Here is a 26,261-nt window from a genome sequence, read left to right on the forward strand (position 1 = left end):
GAAAGACCTGCACTTCAAAGGCTCAGGACGTGTCCATGTACCTTCAGCTCCGACAGCCCACGGTTCGGGGTGGAAGCTGCTTGTGTCAGCAGCTGGAGATGGGAGGCAACCCCAGGCTGAGCCAGGGCTGCCGGCCAGGATCAGCACCCAAATCACCCAGCCTTTCCCTGCTGGTCCCCAAAGCATCTCCAGCTGCTGCAAAGTGCCCCCAAGAGGCAGCCCAGGACCACAGGCTTTCATCCTGCACTTGCAAGTAGCCATTTGGGTCAATTTGGGCATGTTCCTGCCCCTCTCCCAACCTGTTTGGGCTGGGGGCTGTTGTGTACTCTGGGCCATGCCACTCTAGTTTAGTAGGAGGATGCTGCTGTCACATTTGATTCTTCTTTTTTCTCTTCCTCTCAGAAAGAGATAAAATTTATATAAAATGAAAAAAATTCCCTTCTTAATGGTAGATGAATTATTTAAATGGGTCTGTTTGCTAATGTGATTGACTTCAACCAACAGCACAGGTTGAACTGTAATTATGGGAAAACAATCAAATCTCTATCTGGGTTCAAACCATACTGGTCTTGCCACTTTTTTTGTATTATAGCAGAACCTGTTGGGCAGCTTTAGTTAAGCTGAGCCTCCTTTCTGCTGCTGGGGCAAAGAAACACAAACCAGTAGAGCCAGTCAGACTGCAAAGAAAAATTATGGCTTATTGTCTGTGCAAGTTCACCCACACTGCTCACTCCTGTCTCCCGTGTCCCAGATGACCGTCTCTTGATCACAACTTAACTGAGCCAGAGGAGTCGAGGGAGAGACACACAGAGACAGCCCCCCAATGTGAGTATCAGCCTGCACTGATTTTTTTTATCTGTCCCCGGCATCCTCGGCAGCGTTGCATAGCTGGGAAGGGAACTGGCTTGAGCTGCGCATGGAGAATTGCCCAAAAACCACACAGCAGCATGTTGGGGAGAGCTGTCACTTGGTGCTGGCAGCCAGAGCTTGCTCCAGCTCCCATCTGATGGGCAGAGGCTGTCATGCCACAGGTTTGCTTGCTTTTCTGTCCCCTCTCGGAGTTTGTGGAAGAAATTTGGATTTTTCTAGCAGCTGGGGAGTTGACGGCTTGTTGCAAAGGAGCGGCTCTGCCTCTGCGGGCATGTGGGGTCGGCAGGGAGCGGAGCTGAGCCAGCCCGGGCTGCGCAGCCACTGCCCAGTTGGGACCCCGGGGCTCTGCTCTCTTCTAACAAAAACTTCTCCTCTGGCGTTTTCCACTTGAGCATGAAAGGTAATGAGATATCACTGGAATCTGAAATGCAAAGAAACGGCATCCAGCTCTAGCTCGGGTGAAGTGAAATAGCTGTGCGAGGGTCAGAGCAGTTTGTGGGTGTCAGGGTTTGTGTGAGTTCCGGGGAATCTGGTCACGTTTGCATTAGAGAGCAGGGACCAGAGGCAGCAAACATCAAAGCTTTCTCTGAGCAAACATCCAGGGTGTGTGACAGTCGTGGTGTGAGCAGAGCCGGGTCCGTGGCCACATCGGGATGCACCACAGGAGCGTGTGGGCTGGCAGCGGTGCCCGTCCCGGGCAGGCAGCACCACTCACCCGGGCGTTAGTGCCCAACACCGGGTGGGGGGGGGGGCATCACTTCCTTTCGTGCCTGATCCACCTCCCATGCAGCATCTCACACAGCGCTGGGCTGTGCCAAACCATGCGTGTGCTTGGCAGTAAATAACTTTGAATGGGGTCGTGGGGCTCCTTTCCCACCCTAAATCAACTGCATCTCTATTGCCAGGGATAAGAACCCTTTTTTCCTCCATGGCAGGTGGGAGCTGGGTTGCGGTGACCCCCACTAGCTGGGTGAGGTGGTTGTCTGTCCCCACCACCTTCAGACCCTCTGACCCCATTGCATTCCCATTGGGACATCCTGCTGGTGCCCTCCCAGGGCAGGCAGATACGCTCCTGCAGGCAGTGCAAATACTCAGCAACGCTGGAGCTTGCCAGAGCTCCAGGGGCAGCCGCAGCCACGATCTGTGATGCTGATGGGGACTGTCACGCCCCTCCCTGCTCTCCTCTGCCTTAAATCCAGGTCAAAGGAAGCGATGGTGGGATTGCTGCAGGGGGGAAGCTGCTTCCCTGCACAGGGATTTTGCTGCTGTGGGTTGGACTGTCCCCATCGCCTGCTCCTTGTCCCCTCTGCTGGGACAGCCCCATGATGGGGAATGCCCTGAAAGCACTTGCAGGGGAGATGACCGCAGATACTCCCACAGCTTCAGTGGAGGACACGGGACACTGATGCATGGTATTGATTCAAAACACAGCCTGGGCAGCAAAGTGTCCCCAACACCAATGCGTCACCAAGCATTTGGGACAAGCAGAGATGCCTCAGCCCATAAAAATGCCTGACTGCGACTGTCTCGCTTGTTGGATGGCACAGTGTGGGGATGAGCTGGTAAGAGAGGACCCATCCATTATGCCACAGTGGGGATAAAGCTCAAGTGGAGCAGAGCTGCCCTGGAGAGAATCAAGTCACCACTTGATCTGGATCAGATGTAGGATGAAGGTGGCAGAGATCTGCCCAGCAAAGCGGGGAAGCGTGGTCCTGTGCAAGCTGTCGAAGAAGCAGATATTTCCCAAATATGGCATCTCCCACTGAGCTTTGCCCTCGATCCAGTGAGAGGGTGCACATGTCCTGGCTAGCCTGCAAATATGCGGTGTGTTAGGGGCTGTGCTCAGGAGCGGACTAGCTCTGCTTGGCAAACGCTCCTACAGCTGGGTGGACTGATGTATAGCTGTGAGGAAGGTAAAGCCACGCTGGGTGGGGTTTTCTTCCAAATTAGAGGCACTGGGCACTTTCCTTCCTTCCCCAGAAGTGAGGAGGTAAGCAGGACCTCCCACCTGTTTCAATATGAGCTCCAGAAATTCCCAAAGGACAGAGATTTGGTGGAATTAGTCCTTGGCATCTTTTGTCAAAGCTTCTCCTGGGCTTTCAGAGGCAGCTTATTTGTTCCAGCTGCCCAGCACCATGCGCCCATTCCCGTACCACGTCAGGAATGGGAACCTGGCTCCCAAACCTCACCAGGAGCAGATGCCAAGGCCGGGAACAGAAATCATCCACCCTCCCTGCCCTGCTTGTGTTCGGCCTGAGGAGGCCCCAGTTGCATGTCACCTGAAACCCTGTCATTGTTCAAATTGCCCAAAAGGAGCCTTGAAAGCAGAGAAGCAGTGTCAGGACATGTGCTCCGTCACTGCCTTAGAAGAGCCATGTGGGATGTACGGGGAAACCCAAAGCATGAGGTCTTGCCCAAGACTGGACCAGCGAGCACAGCTCACGTGGAGCAGATCCTTGTGAATGAAATGACCTCTCGCAGCCCCTCAGCCTCCCCTTGCCCCAAACCAGGCACCACCATGGTCCCAGCAGCTCGCGGCCACTGATGGCCAAGGAGACTACGTCCCATGCAGGTGTCCTGTAGGAGGATGAGGAGCTTGTTTTGCAGAATAACAGCAAACACAGATGTTGCCCCGGGTCTTCAAAGCACATAGAGTCTTTCCTGCAGCTCCTGCTGTTATAAAAGAGAAATATTTACTGACCACCGAGACTTCAGCCTTACATCAGTGGATAAAAGCCTGATGTGGTCTTCCAGCCCCCCTGAAAGCTAGGGCATCCACCAATGGGGCGTCGCCATTGGCAGGGGATCCCAGCCACCTGGTTCAGCTTTTGATGTGAACCACCTTTAAACTGCCCTGGCTATGGAGATAGATCCAGCACCCCGAGGTCCTGTGAGCTCCTACAGAGAAGTGCCACAGGCTGTCCCACCTCCATCCGGCTGACCCGGTTCAACCAGTGGGGCCCAAGCACCCAGGATGGTTTTGCAGGACAATCTTTCTAGCACATTATCCTTTTTTTTTTTTTTTTTTAAATAGTGTTGAAGAGAAAAGTTGATTCAGTTAAGGGCTTCATAACCTGTGCTGTATCCAGGGGAGAGAGATTTATTCTTTTCATTTGCATGGCCATCAGATGGACTCGGGGTGCCCACACACACCCTAACACAGCAGGAGCAGAGGTGCCAGTTTGTGAGTATGGTTACGAAGGATCTTCATGCCCCTTACCCCACACGAGACCCGCTTGCTTGTGCGGGACCATGAATGAGGAATTCTCCATCCATCAGGAGCAGCGTGGGCTCCAAGGCACGCTTCTGTCAAGGTCTTCTGCTGTGGAGGAGAAGATAGGAAGACTGAGATGCTCTCCAGGCACTGTGCACAGCGTAACAGGATCACAAGCAGAGCACGGGGTGATACTGTCATCTGTCAGAGCTTCCCAGGGTATTTACCACCCGCTTTCCCCAGCCGAGGGCTCTGGGGACAGGGGAGGCAGCAGGAGTGTGTTGGCTGGGCTGGGAGGAGGCAGCGGCTGTGTGCCTCTGCTCCCCACGGGGCCTTGAGCTATTCCCTGAGCCTCACCACTTCTCAATTAAAACACCTGAAAAATGTGATAATGCTTCATTACCCACTTCCCAGAGCATTTTGAGGTGTTAATTAAGTAGTGTTTATAGAAGCTGTGGTTACCCCAAGATGCACAGGCAGATAAGTGGCTACTTTTAATCATCTTGTGAATCCTCATGCAGGCACACAGACCTGCCTGCAGATCCAGCCAAAGCCCACCATGCTCTGGGGAGCATCATGGCATGGCTGGTGGGTCCAAATGCCCTTCCTTCTTCCTTGGGCAGTAGGACAAATACTTATTGCTAAACCTCAGCAAAGCAGCAGGGAGCTGGGGAGCAGGAGGATAAAGCCTCCCTCCCAGCTGGGGCTGGTGCAAGAAGAGACCCTTTAACTGGTCACCCTGATATATAAAAGCCAAAGTCTGGTTCCCAGGTATGTTCAGGTATTGCAGAGGACCAACTTCTGCTTTTAGTGATCCTGCAAGCCCAGGGCAGCACAGACTGTATGTTGGAAGGAGGGGTGTCCCTGTGTCCCCTGGAAATAAGGGTGGTTGGTGGTTGCAACTGTGGTTAGAGAAGCAGAAGCTGCCTCCAAAGGGCTGGGGTGATGGGGGAGAAATTGAGCTGCTGCTTTTGTGATAGCTGGGGCTGTTCTGTATTATGACAACACAGATTTTATAAGGTTGAAGTAAATAAGTGTGCAGGTTGGGACTTGAGGCTTCTCTTGGAGCATTGGCTCTTGTTCTCCTCTCCCCAAAATGGGGTATGTCTGTATGCACCTGAGCAGGGGCTGCATCTCCCTGGTGCTGCCGGTCCTGTTTGGCTTGTTCAGGGGGCTGTGACCAGCACCAGTCCCCAGTGAAACTAAAGGGCCAGCGAGGCAGATCACAGCCCCGCTGCAGCTCCGCACCGCCTGGGTGGGATCCCCATCCTCAGTCGGCAGAGGCGACCCTGGGGCAGGGTGTCTGCAGCAAGGGCTTGCTGCAAACTGGCTCCCAGGCTGGTGGAGCAGCACAGAGCAGCTGCCCTGCTTTGGGGAGGATTTTTGGGTTGTGTGAGGCTGAGCAAGGCACCGAATTCTCCTCCTTGGTGAGGTGAGAGCCAAAGCTGCTCCTCCTGTCTCACCCGTCAGGGGGTAATTTTGCAATATGCCAGCCCGTATCCAATACCCGCATGCAAAACCAGCACGAAGGAGAGCAAGCATTGGGCTCCATTTTAGGACAGTCTATACCACGTTAAGTCATACAAATAAATAAATGCCCATTAAAAAAAAATATCCCCAACACACACACACAAAAAACCCCCTCTCCAATCTGCCAAGTGCACAGTACATCAGCAAAGCGGATCAGCTTCATGCTGGCCCGTGAAATACTCCTGGCACTGCAGATTTTCCATGAGCGATCAGGCAGCTTTTCTGAGTATAAATTCAATTTATAATTCTAAAATTAGACCAAGAACATAGTAGGGTAGCCAAGAAAAGAAAGTTTGGCTGGTGAAAGCAGTCCTGCCCGGCAATCACCCAGCAAAAGGTATATTACATAAATCCTGCCTGAAGCTGAACAACTCCAGCGCTGCTGATGGGGAAATATCTGGTTGTAAATCCATTAAGCTTCACTGATCCGTCAGTGTCAGAACTTCAGAGTCTTGCCTTTTTTTTTTTTTTAAATGCCTTAAGATCATTTAGCTAATGAGCTGCTTTATTCTTCTGAAAGGATACAGTGCTGAAGGTGGGGATGTGCCACGGCTCGATGCAAGTGTGGCCGGCAGGCAGCACTGGGGATGGCAACAAGAGGCCAGAAACGCCCCCAGGAACCTGGGGGTGGGGAATAGCTGTGCTGTCAGAGCTGGCTGTCCAAGTCCATTCCCTCCCAAGCCCCCTGGCATGGGCTAGGAAATAACCTTCCTACTGCTTTTCCTTTCCCTGGCCGCAGTCAGGAGCATCCCGCCCCGAGGAGCGATGCCACCCGTACCCATGCGATGTTGGGGGCTGTCCCAGCCCCGTGCTTGAGAGCCGATGTGCCGAGGAGTCTGTGCCCCCACCTGGGCCCCCTGTCCCACCCTGAGCTGAGCATCGGGGGACGTGGAGAGCAGGTGAGCAAAGCCACAGCCGTCAGCAACTGTTCTGCCTTGGGGCTTGCGCTTTCCAAATCAGCCAGATTTAGGGGCTGGATGGGGAGTTTGCCTTTGGTCCCCAACACTGGGGCTCTGTTTGCAGAGGGTACCCGTCACTTTGAAATATGTCTGGCCCCACCGGCACGCCAAAGGGCTGCTCCCAGCCCCGCCGCAGGGCCGCATCCAGCACTGCCGGGTGTATATTACAGTGACAGCTCTGGAAAGGGCTCAGGGCTGTAAATGAAATCCCTGTCTCAGGGAGCAAGCTCCACACTGAGGGACTCTGTGGTCTGGTCTTCATCAATAAATCTCCCTCAATAAATCCTCTCAAGCAGAGCAGAGGAGCAGGGAGTTGCGGCTTCATGCCTTGGCCAGTCCAGACCAGGCAAGAAGGGAGCAAAGCTGAAGCCCTCAGAGAGCCTGGGCTGTCTGCGGGGTTGCTCTGCTGCAGCAAAAGGCCAAATCCTGGGTAGGGATACGCAGGGGCAAATGCTCATGCAACATCTCTGTAACCCTGTGTGTGTACGGACCGGAGAACCAAAGTGCTTGCCAGGTCTGCTGCTGAGTGGCAATCCCGTCTGCAGGCAGGGATGGATGCTGGCATCTCAAAAAGCATGGAAAATGGCAATAGCTTTTCCCCACTGACCAGATCCCCAGTAGGTCACAGATCCCCACTGACCTGGGGGCTCTGAGGAAAAGAAAATCAGCCCTGGTGGCACCACAGCCATGCACAGAAGGCAAAGCTGCTGCCCACACCCCAGTCCCAAATCCTGATCTGCTGGGCTCTGCCCGCAGTGCTGAGTCACAGCAGCCGGGATCTGGATCCGGCACTGAGCACCTGGGCTGCCCCCACGCCCTCTGCCTCCAGCCACATCCAAGCCCGTCCCTGGCTCCCTGAACCGTGGGCTGGCATGAGCCCCAGCCTGGATGTCACCTTCCCAGGATGTCCCAGCTGGAGCCCCATGGCTGGACGTACCGGGTGCTGCTCAGCCCTCCAAGACACCAGCCTTGGGGAGAGGGCAGCGCTGGGGCGGGCAGGGGCTTATCCAGCACCGGCAATCATGGTAAGCAGTCCACACTGCCGGAGGTGGCTCTGCCCCCAGCTGCAATCCCTTCCCAGTTTGCAGCACTGGGGAATGCAATGGAATTAATGCTTGAGTACTTCAAAGCCTTCCCAGCCAGCGCTTGGGGTTTCAGCCCCACGACGGCAGCGGTGGGTCTCACAACCTCCCTTCAGCCCGGGGGAGGTGCTTTGCCCAGGGCAGAGCCGAATGTAAGACTCAGCGATCCCAAGAAGTGCTTCCCACTAACGTCTTTTCATCAGGGGCTTGGGGGGTTTTTTTGGAGTAGGACCAGGCAACCTGGCTCGTTATTCAGCTGTGGCTCTTGGGGCTGAGCAGCAGAGATCGGTTACAGTCCCATTTCACAGCAGCTGATCCAGAGCTGCGCGAGCCACAACAAGCCACACTGTGCTTCGCGCGGCTTTTATTTTCTGGGAGATCTCACGCAGCCCTGGGAAAGGGTGGGTTCTGCCCAGGGAAGTGGGAGCAATGAATATTTTTTTAAATTGTTTCTCCAGAGAGTATGATCTCTGCTTGTTTGTGCAAAAGGCAAGGAAGCTATTTTGCTGATCCAAGCGTGGTAAGAGCACGCAAGACAAGCTCCCTGCTTCTGCTCACTGGCGCGTGCCTCATTTCTTTTGAAAATCAGACGCTTTAGGGGAAAGTTTCTTCTTCCAGCTCTTCGTGCCCACATCTTGCATATGCAGGCGATCTGGCACACCTCTGCTATGCATGCAGATAAAGGCACAGGCAGGCTGCCGGCACGGAGCCGGCTGGGAGTGTGCTGGAACCCAGTAGAAACCTCCCCGTGCTGCCATGGGGCTGCAAAGCCCAGGTCCCAGCCCAGACTTTCACCTTCAAACAACAGAGGGGAGGTTTTGTCCCTGGTCATCTCTGCGTGGTTGAAGGCTGAGTGCCCAGGTGCTTTGTCAGGAACGGGATTACTGGCTGCAGCTCAGTAACCCGGCATGACTTTTAGGGGAGAAGCTCCGATGCGGTGATGCTGAATGCTCCAACGTGGAAGTCCCTCTTCTTCCAGTGTGGTTTGGGTGGTCCCGAAGGACACGCCGGAGCACGCAGGGCTTTGCTGACCTGCTCGGGGGGAGGGCAGAAAGTTTGCACACCCCTCCTGCCCAAACCCCGGGGAACCCTCCACGATGCTCTGCAGGGATGCTTGGACACGCACCCCTCCCCAGTACCACCATGGTCCTGGAGAGAACTGTTCCCACAGCTATTTCAGGGGATCTGAGACTCCCCAAGGCTTTGGCTGATGGAAAGGAAAGAGTTTATCCCAACGTCAGCATCTCAGGGGTGAATGAGTTCATCAATGATGTAGTGAGGTTTCTCATCACCAAAGTTTCTGCTTTTCACCTCTACTAATTTAAAAATTTATGAGATTAGGGCAAAATTCTTAAAATTAGGCAACATTCTTAGAAAACAACCATTTTACTTTCAGGCTGTTTGTTTACCTCCTGCCTTTCCCAGCTTACTGAGCTAGGGGTGTCATGGGTTGCTCTCCACCTCTCCTGTTGTTTGGAGGTGTTTTCAACCAAAAAAGGACAAAGCAACCATTTTTTAGAAAGAAAAGCACTTTATCTGTTCTTGGTGGTTACTGAATACTACTAAGTGATGGCATTCAGCATGATGGAGCATTAATCACCCCATAACATCAATGGGGAAACTGAGGCAGGGGCAGGACCTGGGACACTGCTCCCACTATGGGGGGGCTGGGGGCAGCCAGTGCACCCCAGGGTGCCCCAGTTCACGTCACCACCAGCTCTGCACCCACAGCAGCTCTCCACTCACCAGGCTTCCTGTGGGGCTCGGCTCTGCACATCACCTCTCCAGGTTTCTCTGTAAAATGGGGTGAATAACACCCAGTTTGGTGTCTCTCAAGGGTTTGAAGAGGCTGCAGCCAGCGAGGCCACGTGAGGAGCCTGGGCAATGACAGCACGGCAGCCGAGCGGTATGTGTTGCCTTTGTGGAAGCTGTGCGTGGTACCAGAGGGAGGAGGGGGATGCACAGGAGCATCTCGGGACCCGGCGGGAGATGGGTCTGTCAGGTTCAAGCACCAAAGTTGTCGCGAGTTGTCCCATCATCTGTCCCCAGCAAGGTGGTCCTGACATGAGCCCTGCAGTCCCTTCCTCGAGAAGATGCCCTGCCCCACCTCATTCCAGAGAAATGCGATTTAAACAGCTCAAAAAGTAGAGGAAAAGCCTGATTTTTCAGCTGGGCTTTCAGTGCTCTTCCACTTTGTCTGTGCCCCCAGCCTGGGGCTGAGGCAGGGAGGACAGGTCTGAAAATGAGTTCCCAGATGAGCCTGCTGCTTTATGCGTCCGGGTGGTTTATCAAAGGATTTCACTTTCTAGATTTGGGCTTTGCCCTGTTTCTATGACTTTGCAAAACATCGCGTACACAAGATACTTCTCTTTTATTGGACTTGTAATTTCTATTTTAGATTGAAACTTGAATAATTTGAAACAAAAGGACATCCTCACGTTGGAAGCAGCCCGGCGTGCGGCACAGCCCTGAACATGACCACAGAGAGTTTTGCAGAGTTCCTGAATAAGCTCAAGGAAATCCATGATAAAGAGGTCCAAGGTAAGGAGACACAAGAAGTCTAAAAACTGGCCAAGGTCATTTCTTTGTAATGCCACCTTGATCTGTTTGGTTTCAAATAATTCAAAGAGAGGAGGCGTGGGTGCAGATTAGGGAGCTTTGGGAATTAGGGAATGCAAGCATCACCCAGGGGATGGATGGGGATGCAGAGTCACAGCCTGGCTCTCAGGGGACCACGCCATCCGATGGCACCTTGTTGTGGTTTATCCACCTTATCCCAGTGGAGAATGAGCTTTACTGAGAAAATCAGTAAATTTTTGGACAATGAGGAAGAGCAGAAGAGAGAGGGCATTTCTGCATCTGATATCCCTGGAGATATCCCACCTGCAGGAATCCCACTTGCTCCAACTATTAATCCTGGGGGATCTGGCTCCTTTCCTGCTCCTGCTGCCATGGCCTGTGAGAAAGGTGAACTGGGAGGTTTGCAGAAGTGACACGTACACCCAACGGGCATTTTCTCTGAGCGACGTAGGTTGGAGTATATTTGAGTACTGAGGGATCAAAGAGAAAGTGGAAAGATGTGATAATCTAGAAGACAGAAGCAGCAGGAGGATGAGGCTCTCTTAAAGAAAACCTTAGAGTCAGGTTGGATAGTTTATTCCTCTAGGGAATAAATTGTTCCTCAGGTCATACGTTATTAAAATAAGAACCGTTAGGTTAAGCAAACAAATGCCAAATCCAATTGTTTTCCTATTAGAATAATTTCCAGTATCAATATTATGAACAAAACAACAGCACTTTTGGAAGATTCTGGCTTATGAATTCATTCTTCTCTTGTGTAATTTCAAGCCATGTGAGAGTTAGCGGAAATTGTTGAGCAACTTAAACCACATGTTTACATCTACTTTGCATGAAATGGATTTGACAAGATGTAACGTCTGCAGATCCATCAACGAAAGCCGTTCGTGTTCAGCTGTAAATATCCTCCAAGATGCTTTGCAGCCCTTAAAATTATAAAATACTGCCCACCTGGGAAATGTGTGCTGCAATAAGAAATAAGTAAAAACAAAACTGCAACAGACTTTTTGGGGGTGAGAGGGAAATGCAGACTCATTAAATAGTGGAAATACAAAATGTGTGCACATTTTGTACAACTTTTCCGGCTATGCTAAACTGTGATATTGTTTAACACGGGCAGTGTGTTATTCCTCCTCAGAAATAAGGTTTGTAAATTGATGAGGTGTCTGCAAAGCCAAGCACCCTCCTGAAGTTCCACCATTGCATTTTTTTTCTGAGTGCTGGGGAATTGATAATAAATACCCACCTCTCCATCTCTGTTAATTATCCCAGGCCTGCAAAGCAAGCTGACGGAGCTGACGACGGAGAAGTGCCGGTGAGTAACACCACGTCTGCTCTACCCACGCTGCGGCAGGACGGGGGGGCGGAGGGCGAGTTCCTCCCGTTTCATTTTCAGACCTCCGTGGCACTCCTCCGAGGCTGCCTGATTTAGAGAGCACAGTTTGCCCTTCTGGTTCTGCCAAATTCAAACCTTTTGGTGACTTTTGCCGTGCAAGCCCTCAGCGCAGGCAGGGCTTGGGGTGATCCCAGCCCACCTCCAGTTTGCCTTCCCACCGGCAGATGATGCTCATGCCAATGGGCGCTTGCTCTCTTGGGAAGCAATAAACTGGGACGAAGCAAGCTGCTAACTCCAAAGGCGGGTGTCGCAGGGCAGCGTCCGGGCTCTAACACATTTGTTTCCCCTCCTGTCACACAGGCAAAAGAAATTCAGCCATACCGGTGTGAGCAGTACAGCGAGCTCAGGGCAGAAATCCTTCTCCTTGACAGGGTGCTGTGGATAAAGGCACAGATTTAGGGGAGAAACCTAGTAACCCTATTTCCTTTGTTCTGTTTCTTCAATTAGTGATGCTCAGAGAATTGAAGAGTTGTTTGCTAAAAATCACCAGTTAAGGGAACAACAGAAGGTCCTTAAAGAAAATGTAAAGGTGTTAGAAAACAGGTAAGATTTATTTTTCAATAGGGTGCTTTTTCTGTGGCAGCGAGTGCACCCTCCTCGGGGGAGAGTTTGGGGTTTGCCGTCTTCCCAGAAGCGGATGTAGCACATGAACTTCTCTCTTGCTCATACGTGGTTGCTGGAAGAGCTGGAGGAGCCTGGGCACGTGCAGAGGAGCTTTCCTAAGCTGACGGTGGTGGGACTGGATCTGGAGGGGTGGAAGGGCCGGGGCTGGGCTGCACGGGTGATAACCCCTCTCACCAATTCTGGGTGGTGGGCTGGGTGTTCACACTTCTCTGTGGGGAGGGCAGGAGCTTATTTCCTCCATGGGAACCGTGTGGTAACAAGCTGCCGGCCATGGGTTTTCCTCCAGGCTGCGAGCGGGTCTCTGCGACAGATGCATGGTCACCCAGGAGCTGGCGAAAAAGAAGCAGAATGAGTACGAGACCTCCCATTTCCAGAGCCTGCAGCACATCTTCATCCTCAGTACGTACTGCCGCCTGCTGTAAGCTCGGCTTTGGCTGGCTGAAGCTTTGCTCAGTTAATGCTTCTCCCAGATATTTGCACGTGAGCCCTCCCGGTGACCAGGCACCCAGGAGGGGTTTGGGATGGGGAGAAGGGAGGGAGTCAGTGTGAGTGTGGGGGCTTTGAAAAATCAGATCTGACCAGGACTGTGGATGGCAGCCCACGTCCCCGCCAAGCAGATGTAACCACTCACACGAAGCAGCAGAGCTGGGGCGTTGCAGCCCTCCACACCTCCAGAAAAATGAGAGATGCTCACGCCAAGAGCACCCTGAGCTGGCCAGGCCACATCAGCTGCCTGGAAAAAAGATGAATTTGGCACCGCAGAAGCAGCACTCTGGCAAAGACAGGAAAGTCACAGCAGCAGCTCAGCACGGGTATATGAAAATCAAGCAACACGTGTGATGGATCTTCTGAGCCTTTGGCAGAGCTCAGGGCTTTTTCCTCTGGGAATTTTGGCTGGCCCAGGGAGGGTCATGGGGGTAAAGGAGATGAGGCATTAGGAGGGATGGAGAAGTGCCAGCAGCCCTTGGTTTATCTCCCCTGATATGCCATTGCTTCCCGAGTGCTGCTTTCAAGCAGGAGCAAGCCAAGGCGACAGCCCACCCTGCCCGGGAGCCTGCCTGCTCCCGCTCGCTGCCTCCTCGCTGCAGTGCCCAGCTGCTGGGTGCTCACAGCTCCCTCTCGATCGCCGTCCGATCCCGCCCGAGGCCCCCAGCCCTCCCCCTAACACAGCACCTGCTCATCGGAGGCAGCCGCAGTGCTCACAGGCAGGATGCTTGCTGTGTCCATCCCACCATGCCACAGCCACCACCCCGTCTGGGTCGTGCTCTCTCCCCGAGCTGGACGAGTTGTAAGCAGCCCCCCAAGTCCTGACCAAACCCCAGTTGGAAAGTTGCTCCTTTTTATCCTTTAGCCCCTGGCGTGTTTTCAGAGAAGGAAGGAAATTCGGCATCCCTCCCAAACCTGGTGCCGTTCCCTCCTCCTCCCCTTTGCACCCCAGCAAGCTGCGAGGAGCATCAGCTCTCTCTTTGCAGCACCTGAATCCACGGCACAACTTGTGTCCCTGCAGCTAACGAGACGAACCGCCTGAGGGAAGAGAACAAAACTCTCAAGGAAGAACTGAAGAGGCTGCGGAGCCTGGAGTAAGTGCTCTCCTAGCTTTCATTCATTACGAGGGGTGTTGGTAAGGACAGAGGCAACCCTGCAGCTGAGCAAGGCTACATCCAGACTGCACCGTCCTCAGGGGTATTTTAGCATCTGATTCCCACAGATTCCTGTAGATGTTAGAACCTGTAATGGTCTCTAAGTCCTTGTTGACCTTTGCTCACTTCCCTGTTCACCTCCATCCAAGGATTCAGTTTGGAGGAACACAGTATTTAACACCCCCCCATGGGGGACCGCTCATGGGAAGGAAAGCCCTGGGCTGCTTGCCTTGGCTATGGACCTCAACCTGGGCTTCCATGGCTTTTCCACGGCACCAGCTTCCCTCCTGCAGCAGCCAGAGGGGGTCTGCAGTAAGCAGGTTGTGTTTGGGGGGAAGGATGGTGACACACAAGGGACTCAGGGTTACGAGAGAGAAGCAATCTGCTCCAACAAGTTCATATCCCAGCAGAGTGCTGTGCTGAAAGCCAAGTAACCTGCCACGCTGGCCAATATACACAAATCAGCTCATTCCTCAAGGGTTTAAAGTCCAGAGGAATTAGCACCAAGGGATTAGTTTAGAAACGTATTTTCTTTGGAGCACAGAAGCACCATCCGCTTAAAGAGAAACTCTTGTTTTTACACCCCGATGCTTCCCAAGGCCTGAGGAGTTTTGGAGCTGTAGGTCAGGCTGGGTTTGCTGAGCACCGAGCGCTCCTGGGCTGCTGTACAGGAAGATTTCCAGCCAAACACCCATGTCTCAGCATCAGGGTCCAGCCAGGACTTTGTCCGTGACATAAGCACAGAGCTCCGAGACTCAGTGACTCCCTCATAGTGACCAAGAGCATCAGCCCCACCAGCTCAGTATGGTGAAGGGTGACAACTGCCACATCCCCGTCCTGAGTCCACCCCTACATCAGGCTGAAAGCCTAGCCAGGGACCTACAGGTTCTCACAGAGCTTTTGCAATAGCCGCAGCTGGGTTTTGGCTTACCCAACGTCATGGCTTCCTGCGACATTACCCACGGGCAAGTGGGGAAATCAGACCTTGAGCTGTGCTGGCTCTGTCCCATGCTCCAGACTGCAGCTGAGCTAGCGATAAGGTGCAGTGGAAGGAGGTGAGTCTGAGGAGCCGGTATATCCACATACATATATGCATAAATGTGTATATTTATATATTGGGCTCTGTAACTCAGAACTCTCGGTACAGTGGCTCTCAAACTGGTGATTTCCTTCTCCTGCCCCTTCTCATTTGTTTGTGTCCTTCTCCTCTCGACAGGGACAGGACAAAGCCCCCAGGAATCACCTCCAGAGAAAGCAGCTCAGCTTCCAGCTCCCCTTTGGCTTTACTGTCCCCAGCGAGCAGGAATGCCAGCAGCGAGAAAGCAGCTCACAGGGGAGCAGAAGAAGCCCACCATGATGTGCTAGGCCTCGAGCTGGGAGAAGGTGGGTGCTGCTGGCTTCCACTGCCCTCAAGGGACCTGGGGATGGGAAGAGTGACTGAGCCGTGGCGCAAAGCTGCTCTGGGAAAGGGTCTGGAGGGCAAAGACCAAGACGTTGGCAGCTCAGACAGATATTGCCATGGCCAGAATAGTTGCTGGGGAGGAAACTGTGTGTCAAGGAAGAAACATGCTGCTCTGCATTAGAGCAAAAGACTGCTTGGGTGCCCTCACTGTAAGATGAGTGCTGTGCAGGTGTGGACCCGCCACCCATTTCATGCAGAGACTATGTCGTCGCCTTGCTGCCACCCACACATGCAATGGAAGGTGCATGTGTTCAGGTGGTGGCTTGAGCCAGACAGAAATTTTGGCTCAAAATCCTCAATAGGAGGTGGTTGGTGCCAGCCAGTGGTGTCCTTGGGAGGCTGCAGGACTCCGGCACGCGGCAGGGCAGCCTGCAACAGCACTGCGGGACCATCACGGTGGCTGGTTGTGTCTTTTTTTTTTTGCAGAAAAGCCTGCAGGACAGAAAAGCTCTCCAAGCAGTAGGACTTCCCCGAGCACTGTTCTCCAAGAAGTCAGCTTCGCAGAAATCGTGAGTTGCCAGAGGTAGCCTGGTGTCCTCAGGCCTTCTCCCCACCACTGTGGTCATCTGAACTGGATCAAGGGGGGTGGACTATGATAGCAAATGAGTAGGAGGCACTTAGGGGGTAAAATAATTAGCTGCATTTGGGCAGTTTGACATTGCCAGAGCCAAGGAGGGCAGCTACCAAATGCCAGAAGCACCCTCTCTGCAGAAATCGCCACTCACTACAAGCAAAGCATTTGGAGTTTGGCACAGGCTCCTGTCTCTGCTGTGAGCACGCACATCTTTACTCCCTTGTTTATCCTCCATGACAACACGTCTAGCATCCTTAAGTCCTCTGCCCATCACACTGGTTCCTCTCTTGGATGTCTTGCTGGGGAAAGCTCTGAGGAGTGAAGGACCCAGGGTGATTGTGCTGAGCCACGTTTCAGTGTAGCTTATCCTGAGTTATAGAGTCAGCTCTCCATTATCTGGGCAAACAAGAAGCTGGAGCACTATGAATGATGGAAAAATCTGGAGAACATATAAACCGTGGGAGTTGTGGGTACTGAGAACAAATACACCACAGCAGCCCTGCCCAAGAGCATCACAGATGTCTCTCCATCTGCAGCATAATGAATATTGGTATTTTCAGAGGGCCTGGCATTCAGCGGTTGCTGTTTTGTGCATTGATGCAAGCCTGCCATGCCTTTAAAACACAGACAATATGTGTCAGCCTAGGGATGCTGTGTGATATGGTGATATTGGGCACTGGGAGATGAGACTGCAGGACCTGGAGCCCTGTTCCTGGTCGTGGGAACTCAAGCCCACATACACACCCACATAGATGCTTCTGTTTTGGCTCAGGCTTCGCTTACCTGAACTCCCAAGAAAACTTGAAAGAGCAGGTGAAAAGGGGTTTTGGTAAGGCTGCAGGCAGGCTATGAGGATAATTAATAGGGATGGCAGGAAGGGTTGGTGACATCTCCAGGTGGGCAGGGGAAAGTCAAGTCAGAACATGTGGTGAGCCTTTGATGACAGCAGATGGAGATGATGATGTACTGGCCTCACAGCCAGGTACTCCACTGGAAATACACCCATCAAATCAGAGCATGCCAGGAGCTTGCATGAATAAAGTCTAGTGGCCTGACTAGGGGTCGGGGAATCTGCAGAGTCTTATCTTGGTTAAGCCACTGAATCATGGCTTGACTTGAGAGGAGGCGCAAGACTGCCTGGGCTACAAATCCATGCAGCCAGAAAATAAAGACTACTGTAGATCCCGCTAGAAAACATGAAGGGGAAATTTCCTGGGAAAACCAATAAAAATACAGGTGAGTTGTAGCCCAGAATTGTATCAGAGCACCTAGGAGATGTCTGTCTTGCTCACGCTGGTGAAGAGCTGCATCTCCGCTCGGCGAGGCTCCCCTTAGCCACGCACTGCCTGGGGTGCAGAGCAAAACATCTCACTGGGACTTTCTTTCCCCTGCCACAGGCGTCCCAGAGGATCGCCAACCAGCTGCATGGAACCATCGCCCTGGTGAGACCTGGCTCCAGATCCTGCCTGCTGGAGAAAAGTCCTTCGGGGGCAGCAGTGTCCCCACCAGCAAGGAAGACTCCTCTCCCATCGGAGCGCGAGCACAGCCCCAGCCTTGAGGCGTGAGTTATGTGCTCTTGGGTCACGGTGTGGGCCTGATCCATGGCCCGTTGCAGCTGTCCCACCAGGCAGACTGCCATGAGATGGCCCGCATTTGCTGTATCTGCCCACCTTCTTCTCCAGACTTGTCCCACAGCCTTGGGGAGGAGGGGGTCTCCCAGTTTACACCAGCAAAAAATGACTGGAATCCAGCATGACGAGATCAGCTTCTCGTTACTCCAGCTTTGTCAGACAGACCCATAAAGTGAACCGGGTGCCCCCACCTCCAGCCGGGAGGAGAAGGACTTGTCTCACGGGAGGCAGCAATCCCTGCTCCTCCTTATCTATTCTAATGGGCTTTTCTGCAGGGCTCAGCACTTCCCTGGGCTTATCCTCCCCATTGATTTCGGAAGCGCAGAGGGCTGCGCAAAGCCAGTGAGTTCACCTGTAGAGACAGCGAGTTTCCCAGAGTGGGAGTAGGTCTCCCGAACATTCCCAGGAAAAGCTCGCACACACAGAAGCTGCCAAATAACCAGCAACAGCAGGGACTTGGTTTGCAGGGCGGGTTCATTCACCATGCCGACCTTAGCACGGCTGTAAAAATCTCCCACTGAGTGACATTAGGGGAAGGTGGGCTTCCTCAGTCCTGGAGGTCTTCAGGCCCATCAAGGCACTAAGAAAGCCCAATGGGGGGTAGTTAGGATGCTTCTGGCTGTAAGGCATGGTTTGACAAGGGACTTCTCAGCAGCAGTGGTGACAGGAGTGGTCACTGCATCCCCCCGCTCGCTCAACCACCTGCCCAGAGCTGCGGTGGCCCAGGGACAGGAGAGCGCTGTTGGATGGTGGGATGGTGATGGCTTCCTGCGGTGTGTGCAGTGCGGAGACCCACTGCCAGCTGCTTGACCCCTGCAGCCTCCAGGACTCTCCTCCCCAGCACAGCACTCGGAGGCAAGCGTGATGCACAGGCCAAGAGCTGCAACAGGGAACAGGGCAGAGAAAGAGCAGGAAAGACCATACACATCACCTGCATGAGCTGGGAAATCACATGAAAATTTTCTAATTAATATGATTATTTTTTCCTGCTTATTTTAGTTATTTAACAGCAAGCAAACCGGACTCCCCCAAGGTTGCTCCATCCTACGAAAACCTAAAACTGACCACCCGGAGAGAGCAGCTCTGCCTCCTCCACAAGCACCTTTCCCTGCACCACCTGGGGCTGATGAGCAACTGTACCTCGGCTGACCGGGATGGCAGCAGCTTCTCCAGCCATTTGCTCCGGGCTAAAGACACCGACAGCAGGACACGGTCGCGCGATAGCTGGGAAGATCGTGCAGCCTTGCTGAAGCTCCCTGCCGCCATGGTGTACGTGAGGGATCAGCACCTGGAAGAGAAGCTGCACCTCCTCAAGCACAGGGAACGACTGCAGCATTTCCTCACGCAGCAGTGCCAGCCAGGCCAGCGGGCACATGGAGACCCAAAGCTCATGCCTGAGGAGCGGCCCCTCTCCCCATGGCAGAGCATCGTGCCAGGATGCAAGGAGGAAAGGTCCTTCCTGGAGGATGATGCAGATGGGAAGGAAGAGAAGGAGCTTTGGCTGAGCCGGGACAGTTCTGAGCTCCGAGAAAAGGTGAAGGTGGCGAGCGATGATGGTGCAGACGCACCACTGGATCTGTCAGACTCCGGCCGTGGCAAGGAAACAGGGTGGCACAACTGTCGGGAGCCGCGGGGGGCCGGCAGCCCACAGCTGAGTCCCGGGGAGACTCCCCCTGTGCCAGCAGCCCGCAGCCTCTGCAGGGGACACGGCACAGAGCAGGACGACTTGCGCTTCCCCTACCGCTGGCCCAATGCCGCCTGGGCACAGCCTGGTGCTGTCGAGGAGGAGGATGCAGCTGTGGTGAGTACAGCTCATGCTGGCATCAGCCATGGCCCCTTCCCCTCCCCAGGGTGTCTGGCACTGGTGCTGGCACCGTTATGACCCCATTAACATCCCGTGGGAAGATGGCTGTGCTGTGTGTGAAGCCAACGGGGACATGTTCGCACATGGCAAAGCCACAGCCACTCAGCCCTAGATCTCGTTCCCCAGCTCCCCTCCCCTCTGGCGCCAAGTCCAAGGACAGGGAGCACATGTGCTCATCCCCACGGGTGTCACAGTCACTGCACAGAGGCCGGGGACGGCCCTTTGGTCCTGCCTGGCGAAGGCAGCATTTGTGCTCCCTGTGTCCCACAGCTCACGCTCTCAGAGGCACATCTGGCAAACAACTCCACGCCGAGCAACCCAGAAGCCCTTCCAGAGACCGGGGTGAGACTGGATGTCAGCGCGCAGAAGGGAGAAGCAGGTAAAAAGCCCCAGGCAAACGTGACATTTGAGAAGGAAAGAGCAAAAGGTGCATTTTGGTGAAGGTATCTTACAGCCAGGAGCTCTCTGTGCTGGGCTCTGCAGGCACCTGCAATCCCCACTGACCAAAGCAGTAGCTAACCAGCACGGGACACCCAGGGACCCGGGTGCTCCTGGCTCCCAGCTCTTTTGGGCCATTGGGGGAACTTTGGGTTTCACATTTCCATCCTTGAGGGCTCAATTTTCAACCGTAGGGATGCCAAAAATTCAGGTTCAGTATCTATAGGGAGAAAATAACCCCAGCTGTTCTGGAGAAGAGCCCCATGTCTCTGCCCAGTACAGACCAGGAGCTACCCACGGGGTGCCCTTGCACACCCTGCAGAGCATCCTGCACCCTGCACTCAGCTGCTGGGTGGCACAGAGTTCTCCAGGAACTAAAGAGGTCAGTTTAGCACTGCCCCATTGGCAAAACCCACTCCATGGTGAGCTGTGGCAAGACATTGCTACTCCAGCATTGCCTGCCCCTCTCAGGGAAGCAGAAGCTCAGAAGTTTCCCCAGCAGAGATGGGGAAAATGCAAAATGTTGGCAGGACTAGCACTGGAAAAACCATCCCTGTCTGTGCCCCCTTGCTCCAAAGCGTGTCCTGTGCTGGCACAGCACGTAGGGTTGAGCATGGAGCGAGGGATGCTGGTACCTGCAGCAGGTAGGAGAGGATGCTCTCCTCCCTTTCCCTGCTCCATCCCCTGTAAAAGCCCTTTCCATTCCCAAAACCAGCAGTGCCCTTAGTCTGGGGGCATGCAGTGCTTTCTCCCTGCCTGACCGCCGTGGGACGTGGGTGCCAGGTTTGCTCAGGCAGGTGCGAAGCAGCAGCCATGGGGAGCGGAGCGGGAAGCACGTCTGCTGAGAGCTGCTTGGTACCAGCCTTACTGGCTCGGCCAGAAAGTTGAGCTCGCCTGGATTAGTTGGTCTGGGCGTGTCGGAGCGGTTTGGGAACACTCTCCGGAGCAGGATTTTGCACGGTGGAAAGAAAGAAAAAAAAAAGGGGGGAGTCCTCTGTGATTTACATGCTAAGGAGATAGCATCATAGCAGAAGAATTTCAGCTGATTACATTCTGGGTGTGGGAATACAGGACTTTCTTTAGTTCTCACCTTAAGGTTGACACAAAGCCCAGGAAACAATACACAAATACTTCTGCACTTTCTAGTGAACCTTGACCCACAGAAGGATAAGGTGAGGAGAGGATCAGACTACAGGGGCTCTAGGAGTGCCTGAAAGCAGCACCCTCTGCTCTCCCACCTGGGCAGGAGCAGTAGGGGAGGCTGCCCTGCCCACAGTCCCACCCCGGCCAGACCTGGGTGTCAGCGGCAGAGTTACAGCAGCAAGTGTTGAGGTCCTGCGATGCCCCTGCCCCGCAGAGGGTACAGCTCCGTCCCCTCCACGGCCAGCACGGGTGTGCCGCTGCGGGTGCAGACAGGGTGATGCCACCGCCGGCAAGGCTCGGTCGCTGGCCCGGGCAGCTTTGCTCTGTGCAAAGGTTGGGTGCGTGTCTGGTGCGTGCAGGTACGTGTCTGGGGTTGTGCAGCCTCGGGGCCTGTGTGCAGCAAAATCCTTTTGCTGGGCAGGGAAGCAGCTCCCCCGTCTTTCCTTCCTCTGCTCCTTGGCACACGTTCCCGGCCAAGAGTCACCGACCGGGACCGTCAGCAAACTTCAGGATCGTTCATTTTGGCCTCTTTACCCAGACACATTTCTCTCCACATGGGTCTCTAACAGGAAGGCACAGTCTGGGATTTTAAACACTCCTTGGCTTCCCGACCTGCACAGGCCCATGGACTTCAGGGCAGCACTTGCTACCTTGGGGTAGCCAAGTCCTATGGATACAGTTTTATTGGGAGCTGGTTCCCCAGCAGAGTCCTGTTGGATCTCCCATAAACTTTCATTTCAAGCCACATAGCTCAGAGTGCCTCTGCTTTGCAACACAGTTTATTGCTGAATCTGTTTTCTGCCTCGATGGCTCTCAGAGCCTGGGCAGGTGGGTCTGCATCTGCTCGTGAGCTTGTCAGGCCCCCCATCAGCCAAAAAAACTCTTCCTTTTGTGTTTCCTTAGATGACGATGACGCTGAGTCTGAGAAGCAGGAGTCTGATGAGCCAGACACAACAGACAGCGAGGTGTGTTGCTCTCCTCAGCCATTAGCTCAGGCTGTCAGGTCCAAGAGGCGTAAGATGGGTTGTCCCCACCTGATCTCACTCGGGGAGGTGATGGCTTTTTCTACACGAAGAGCAAAATCCCATTCCCACACTGTTACCCAACGTGTTGCTGAGGGACGGAGATATCACCCTTTCAGCTAGTCAAGAGGGTTTATGAACAACAGCATTTGTACCGGTGTAGCAGTGGTTACAAAGGTCCCCAGCAATGCCACCGGACCATCAGCCACCTGGGAAAGCAGGGTAGTTTGTAGACTGACTGCCCTTCTTGTTGGTGTAGGTGGCTGCCCCATATGAAGATGATACCCTACAAGAAGCTCAGGCTGAAGGGAGATATTTTTGCACCAGAGACAAAGCTCATGCATTGCAGAAGAAGAGAAAAAGAGGACAGGATCCCTGGACAAAAGGTAGGAAGGAGGAATTCCTAGTGGCATCAGCTCAGGGCTACAGCTTCTGCTGCTTCCCAAGGGGCTCCTGTGAGAAATATCTGAGGGCACCTTCCCTGCAGCGGAGAGGAGGGTGCTTCTCTGCCGAGTGCATGCCACCCTGCAAACAAATGTTTGCTCAAGGTGATGATACAGCGGAGTGTTCTATTTCCCTGTGATAAAACACACTGCACAGTGTTTTGGCAATGGTTCTATCTCCAGCCAGAGGAGCCCTGCTAATGGTTAGCCAGGGGAGCCTGGGCAGGGTGGCCAGGAGAGCATTCCCGAGCACCTAAGCTAACAGGGCTAAGTCCCTTGTGTTTGCTTAGCCGGTCGGGGAGGTGATGATTGGAGAAGGCCAAATTCCCAGGGGTGAGTTATTGACATTCAGAGAAAGGTTCCTGCCAACTCTGTTGATCTCCCAGTGCGGCTGTGGAGGTTTCCCTGCTGACAGAGGAATGTGTTGTACCCGTGTTTCCTACAGGTGAATAAGCAGAAAACTGCTCCTGATAAGAGCAAAGATAAGCCAGCGTGCCTGTCAAGCCTTAAAAAGTGCTCTGTCAGAAGTACCCCGCTATTCACCCCCTTTGTGCTGTTGGTAAAGACAGGGAAGTGTTGCCCCAGTTATAAATGTAGAGAGGGCTGCTGCTTAAGCACGAAGGCAGCTCGTTTAACAGGCAAGCGCTGCCCTTTGCCCAGCATTCGGAGGTGCCGGTGCTCTCAGGGGACACCACCCAGCTGAGTGAGAAGAGGATTTGCTCTACAAAACCAGCTGCTCGGAGCAATGGGGAGGAAGCTGCCCTGTGCTCCCCAGGGTGGACACCATCCGATCCTCCGGGACTGTGGATGTCCTGAGTGAGGGCTGGATGCAGTTGTGGCACGAATGGGGTGATGGAGAGGCATAACCCCTCTCGCAGAATGTGATGTGTGCCATGTACCACATTGGAAGGGGGAGAAATCCAATAAATGCATCCCACTGGTCCGGGTACCCTTTTAGGTACACTCCTGCACCACGTCAGTTCTCTATTTCTGCTTCACATGTTATTTCTGTTTTTAGGGTCGCAACATCCTCCCCCAAGTACCTGCAAATCTCACGTGTGAGAGGGGTTTCTCTTCATCTTTGCTGAGCTTTGCTTCCCCCTGCGCTGTCCCTATTTTGGGACGAGGCCATGCTGACCTCGTACATGTAAATCCATTGTTCTGTGGTTAACTCCTGCGGTCATCTTGCTGTTTACAGGAGCTAAGAAGTCAATGAGAGGAAGAAAGAAAGCCAAAGTGGAGCAGTGCTCAGCAGGGATCACGAAGGAACTGGAGAACTGCTCTGCTTCCCACAACAATATCTCCAAGGAGAGCTAACAGCAGGGCAGGATGAGAAGTGACACAGACGCTGCAGACCAAAGGAGAGGGCTCAGAGACCTCAGCATCCCACCCATGCTGGGAGAGCGACTCCTCCTGCCGTGCTGGGCCAGGCAGTGGGGAATTCGTAAGGACTCATTAATGAATAGAGCACCCTGAAAATTCTCAGTCGGTGCCCCGGGAGAGGCTAGGCAAGGAAGAGCCGTGCAGGTGATACCTGGAGCAGCCAGGTCACTGCTGGTGGAGCAGCGCATTCAGTGACCCCCAGCCCTGTGCCAGAGCAGACCCTCAGACCGACGCTAGGAAGAGGAGATGGCCTTTTTGCAACACTCACCCTGGATCAGGACCATGTTGCTCCTGGGATTTCATGCAAGAACAGACTACCCAGACCCCGCTCCCCATGTACGATGTCCCGGTGGCTGGCTGAAGAGTGGTGACCAAGCTGAACACCCATGCACAAACCTGCATTGATTAAATCCCTACCCAGGTTTCGTACATGTGTAGATCTTGTTTGCCCTGGAGAAAGCCCGTGGTTTTCTTTTCTAGTTAAGTGAGGAGCAAGCATGTGGGCGGGCAGGTGGGACATGTCCCTGGAGAGGGCAGGGAGAAAACCATGGGAAGGGAGGGTTTGTGTGCTCCCTGTCCCCAAGGTGTCCTGCATGCCTGGAAAAGGCAGGTGAGTGGGACCCAGCTGTGGCTCACAGCAGAGCACCAGCTCAGCAGTTCACACTGACCCTGGCAGGATTGCTGGGAGCTCGTTTTCACCTGCATAAACTGTTCTTAAACAATTTTTTCTGATGTGTTAAGCATGGGCAAGTTTTCCTTCAGTGTCAAGTGACAGGGCTCTCTAGCCAGGGATGGGATGAGAAGGGCCGCAGCAAGCATCTCTGCAGCCACAGCATTGCACCAGGAGCCGGGCTGGGTTGTTCCTAGCACATGTGCGGAGAACAGGGCCGAAACAGAGGGAGACCAGCGGAGAAGTGCCAGAGGCGGTACCCGCCCTGCCTCATGTACCTTTACCTGCAGTCATTTCTATTTAAACGTGGTTTTACTTGCCCGTTCACCAGAGCGAAGGGCAAGGCGCAGCAAGCCAAGCACCCAGCCTGTCAAGAGCATCCTTTCTGCACCCCCCGCAGTGCGTTCCCACCTCCTCAGAGCGAGCAGGCAGGGGAAAAAAAAAAAACAACAAACCCACCCCAAAAAGCCCCAGCTGCAGGGGAGCAGGGCTGGGGGATGTCAGCCCCGCGCCCAGCCGGGGAGGAGGATGCTTGTTCCGAGGGAGATGGGCTCAGCTGCGCTGGAGCGGTTGCGGGTGGCGGGCTGTGCGGTGGGCAGTGCCGCCTCCTGGGCCGGGGCCCTCCGGGGCGGGGGGATGCGGTTCGGTCCCCGGGGACGCACGGCAGGGTCTGCCCCGGGCTGGGCGGCTGATGGCTGTGGAGCCAGGTAAAGGGGACCGGAGGGGCCCACCAGCTCCGGGAGCAGGAAGGGTGCGGGGGGGAACCCGCAGGGGCAGATGCTGCCAGAATATTTCAGAGCTAAACTTCCCAAGCTGACACATTATTGCGATGGCTCTCATCTTCCATCTCCACAGTTTTGCAGAGCTCGTTGGATGCCACGGGGTATCACCATTAGCAGCAGGCTGGCTGGAGCAGCACAGCCTCCAGACAACCCTGTCGCATCTCTCCGCAGCTTCTGCTCAAACCCAAGCCAGGCCCCAAAAAACAGAGTGAGAGCTGACAGGTTGGAGTTGCAGCAGGAATTTCTATCTCATTTGCACTGTCGTGGCAACTGGTTCCCCCAGAAAAAAACATGCAGTTGGAGGCTGTGCTCAGTGGAGGAAGCTCCTTTGGGCTCAACCCTTCGGTCGTGCTCTGCGTCGAGGAACAAAATCCCGGCTTGTGAGTTATCCACTGGCAGTGGATATTCTGGGAATCAATGTCCTGGAGGTCTGTGCTCAGAAATGCTTGAGACGTTCAGGTTATAAAGTGGTAACGGCTCTAATGGAGAAAGCGGCACCGGCGATGCCTCGTGTCTGCAGGCTCCAGGCAGTGCAGGAGCGAGCCTGGGGCTCTCGTCACACCACGACCCGATGGGCAGACCCCAACTGACACAGCACTTCCCCCTTCTCCTGGGGACCAGCTCAGCCCAGGTAACGTCCATCTCTCATTTTGCATTTCAGTGCTGTGACGTGGACACAAGGAGGGGACGGGCAGCCGGGGGGTGCAGGGTTGCAGAGCGGATTTATCCCAGCTCAAAGCGTTCGACGGATCACGGCCGTGGAAACTGGATCAGGGCCACAACTGACACCTTCCCCGTTCCACCCCTGGCAGCCAGCGCTGCGTCTGTCCCTTGCTCAGACTGACTTGCAGGGGGCAGCAAGACCCAGAGCAGTGCTGAACGCGCGTGGTGAACTGGATAAATCTGTCTTTTAAAAATACCCCATCCAGGAAAAAAAAAATAAAAAAAAGAAGTTGA

At 54.0% G+C, this 26,261-nt stretch overlaps 1 protein-coding gene across 1 annotated transcript; it reads left to right on the plus strand.

The window, feature by feature from the left end:
• Window positions 1-757: 757 nt before the first annotated feature.
• On the plus strand, window positions 758-24,218 carry RBBP8NL (RBBP8 N-terminal like). Its single transcript, XM_054845530.1, has 15 exons — window positions 758-825; window positions 9,493-9,561; window positions 10,054-10,196; window positions 11,505-11,547; window positions 12,076-12,171; window positions 12,539-12,651; window positions 13,760-13,832; window positions 15,109-15,275; window positions 15,781-15,863; window positions 17,326-17,489; window positions 18,559-19,360; window positions 19,694-19,802; window positions 21,908-21,969; window positions 22,286-22,412; window positions 23,668-24,218. Exons 3-15 carry the CDS (start codon window positions 10,130-10,132, stop codon window positions 23,784-23,786), a joined length of 2,025 nt encoding a protein of 674 aa, XP_054701505.1. The 5' UTR covers window positions 758-825; window positions 9,493-9,561; window positions 10,054-10,129; the 3' UTR covers window positions 23,787-24,218.
• The last annotated feature ends 2,043 nt before the right edge of the window (window positions 24,219-26,261 follow it).

Source organism: Grus americana, chromosome 17 (genome assembly GCF_028858705.1).
Source record: "Grus americana isolate bGruAme1 chromosome 17, bGruAme1.mat, whole genome shotgun sequence".
Lineage (NCBI taxonomy): Eukaryota > Metazoa > Chordata > Aves > Gruiformes > Gruidae > Grus > Grus americana.

What these genes read in the sequence shown, in the direction of transcription:
- RBBP8NL (XM_054845530.1), top strand. Translation starts at nt 10,130, where the DNA reads ATGACCACAGAGAGTTTTGCAGAGTTCCTGAATAAGCTCAAGGAAATC. An exon ending in AAGTCAGCTTCGCAGAAATC is followed by an intron (nt 15,864 to 17,325) that starts GTGAGTTGCCAG and finishes CCCCTGCCACAG; the next exon opens with GCGTCCCAGAGGATCGCCAA. An exon ending in CACAGCCCCAGCCTTGAGGC is followed by an intron (nt 17,490 to 18,558) that starts GTGAGTTATGTG and finishes TGCTTATTTTAG; the next exon opens with TTATTTAACAGCAAGCAAAC.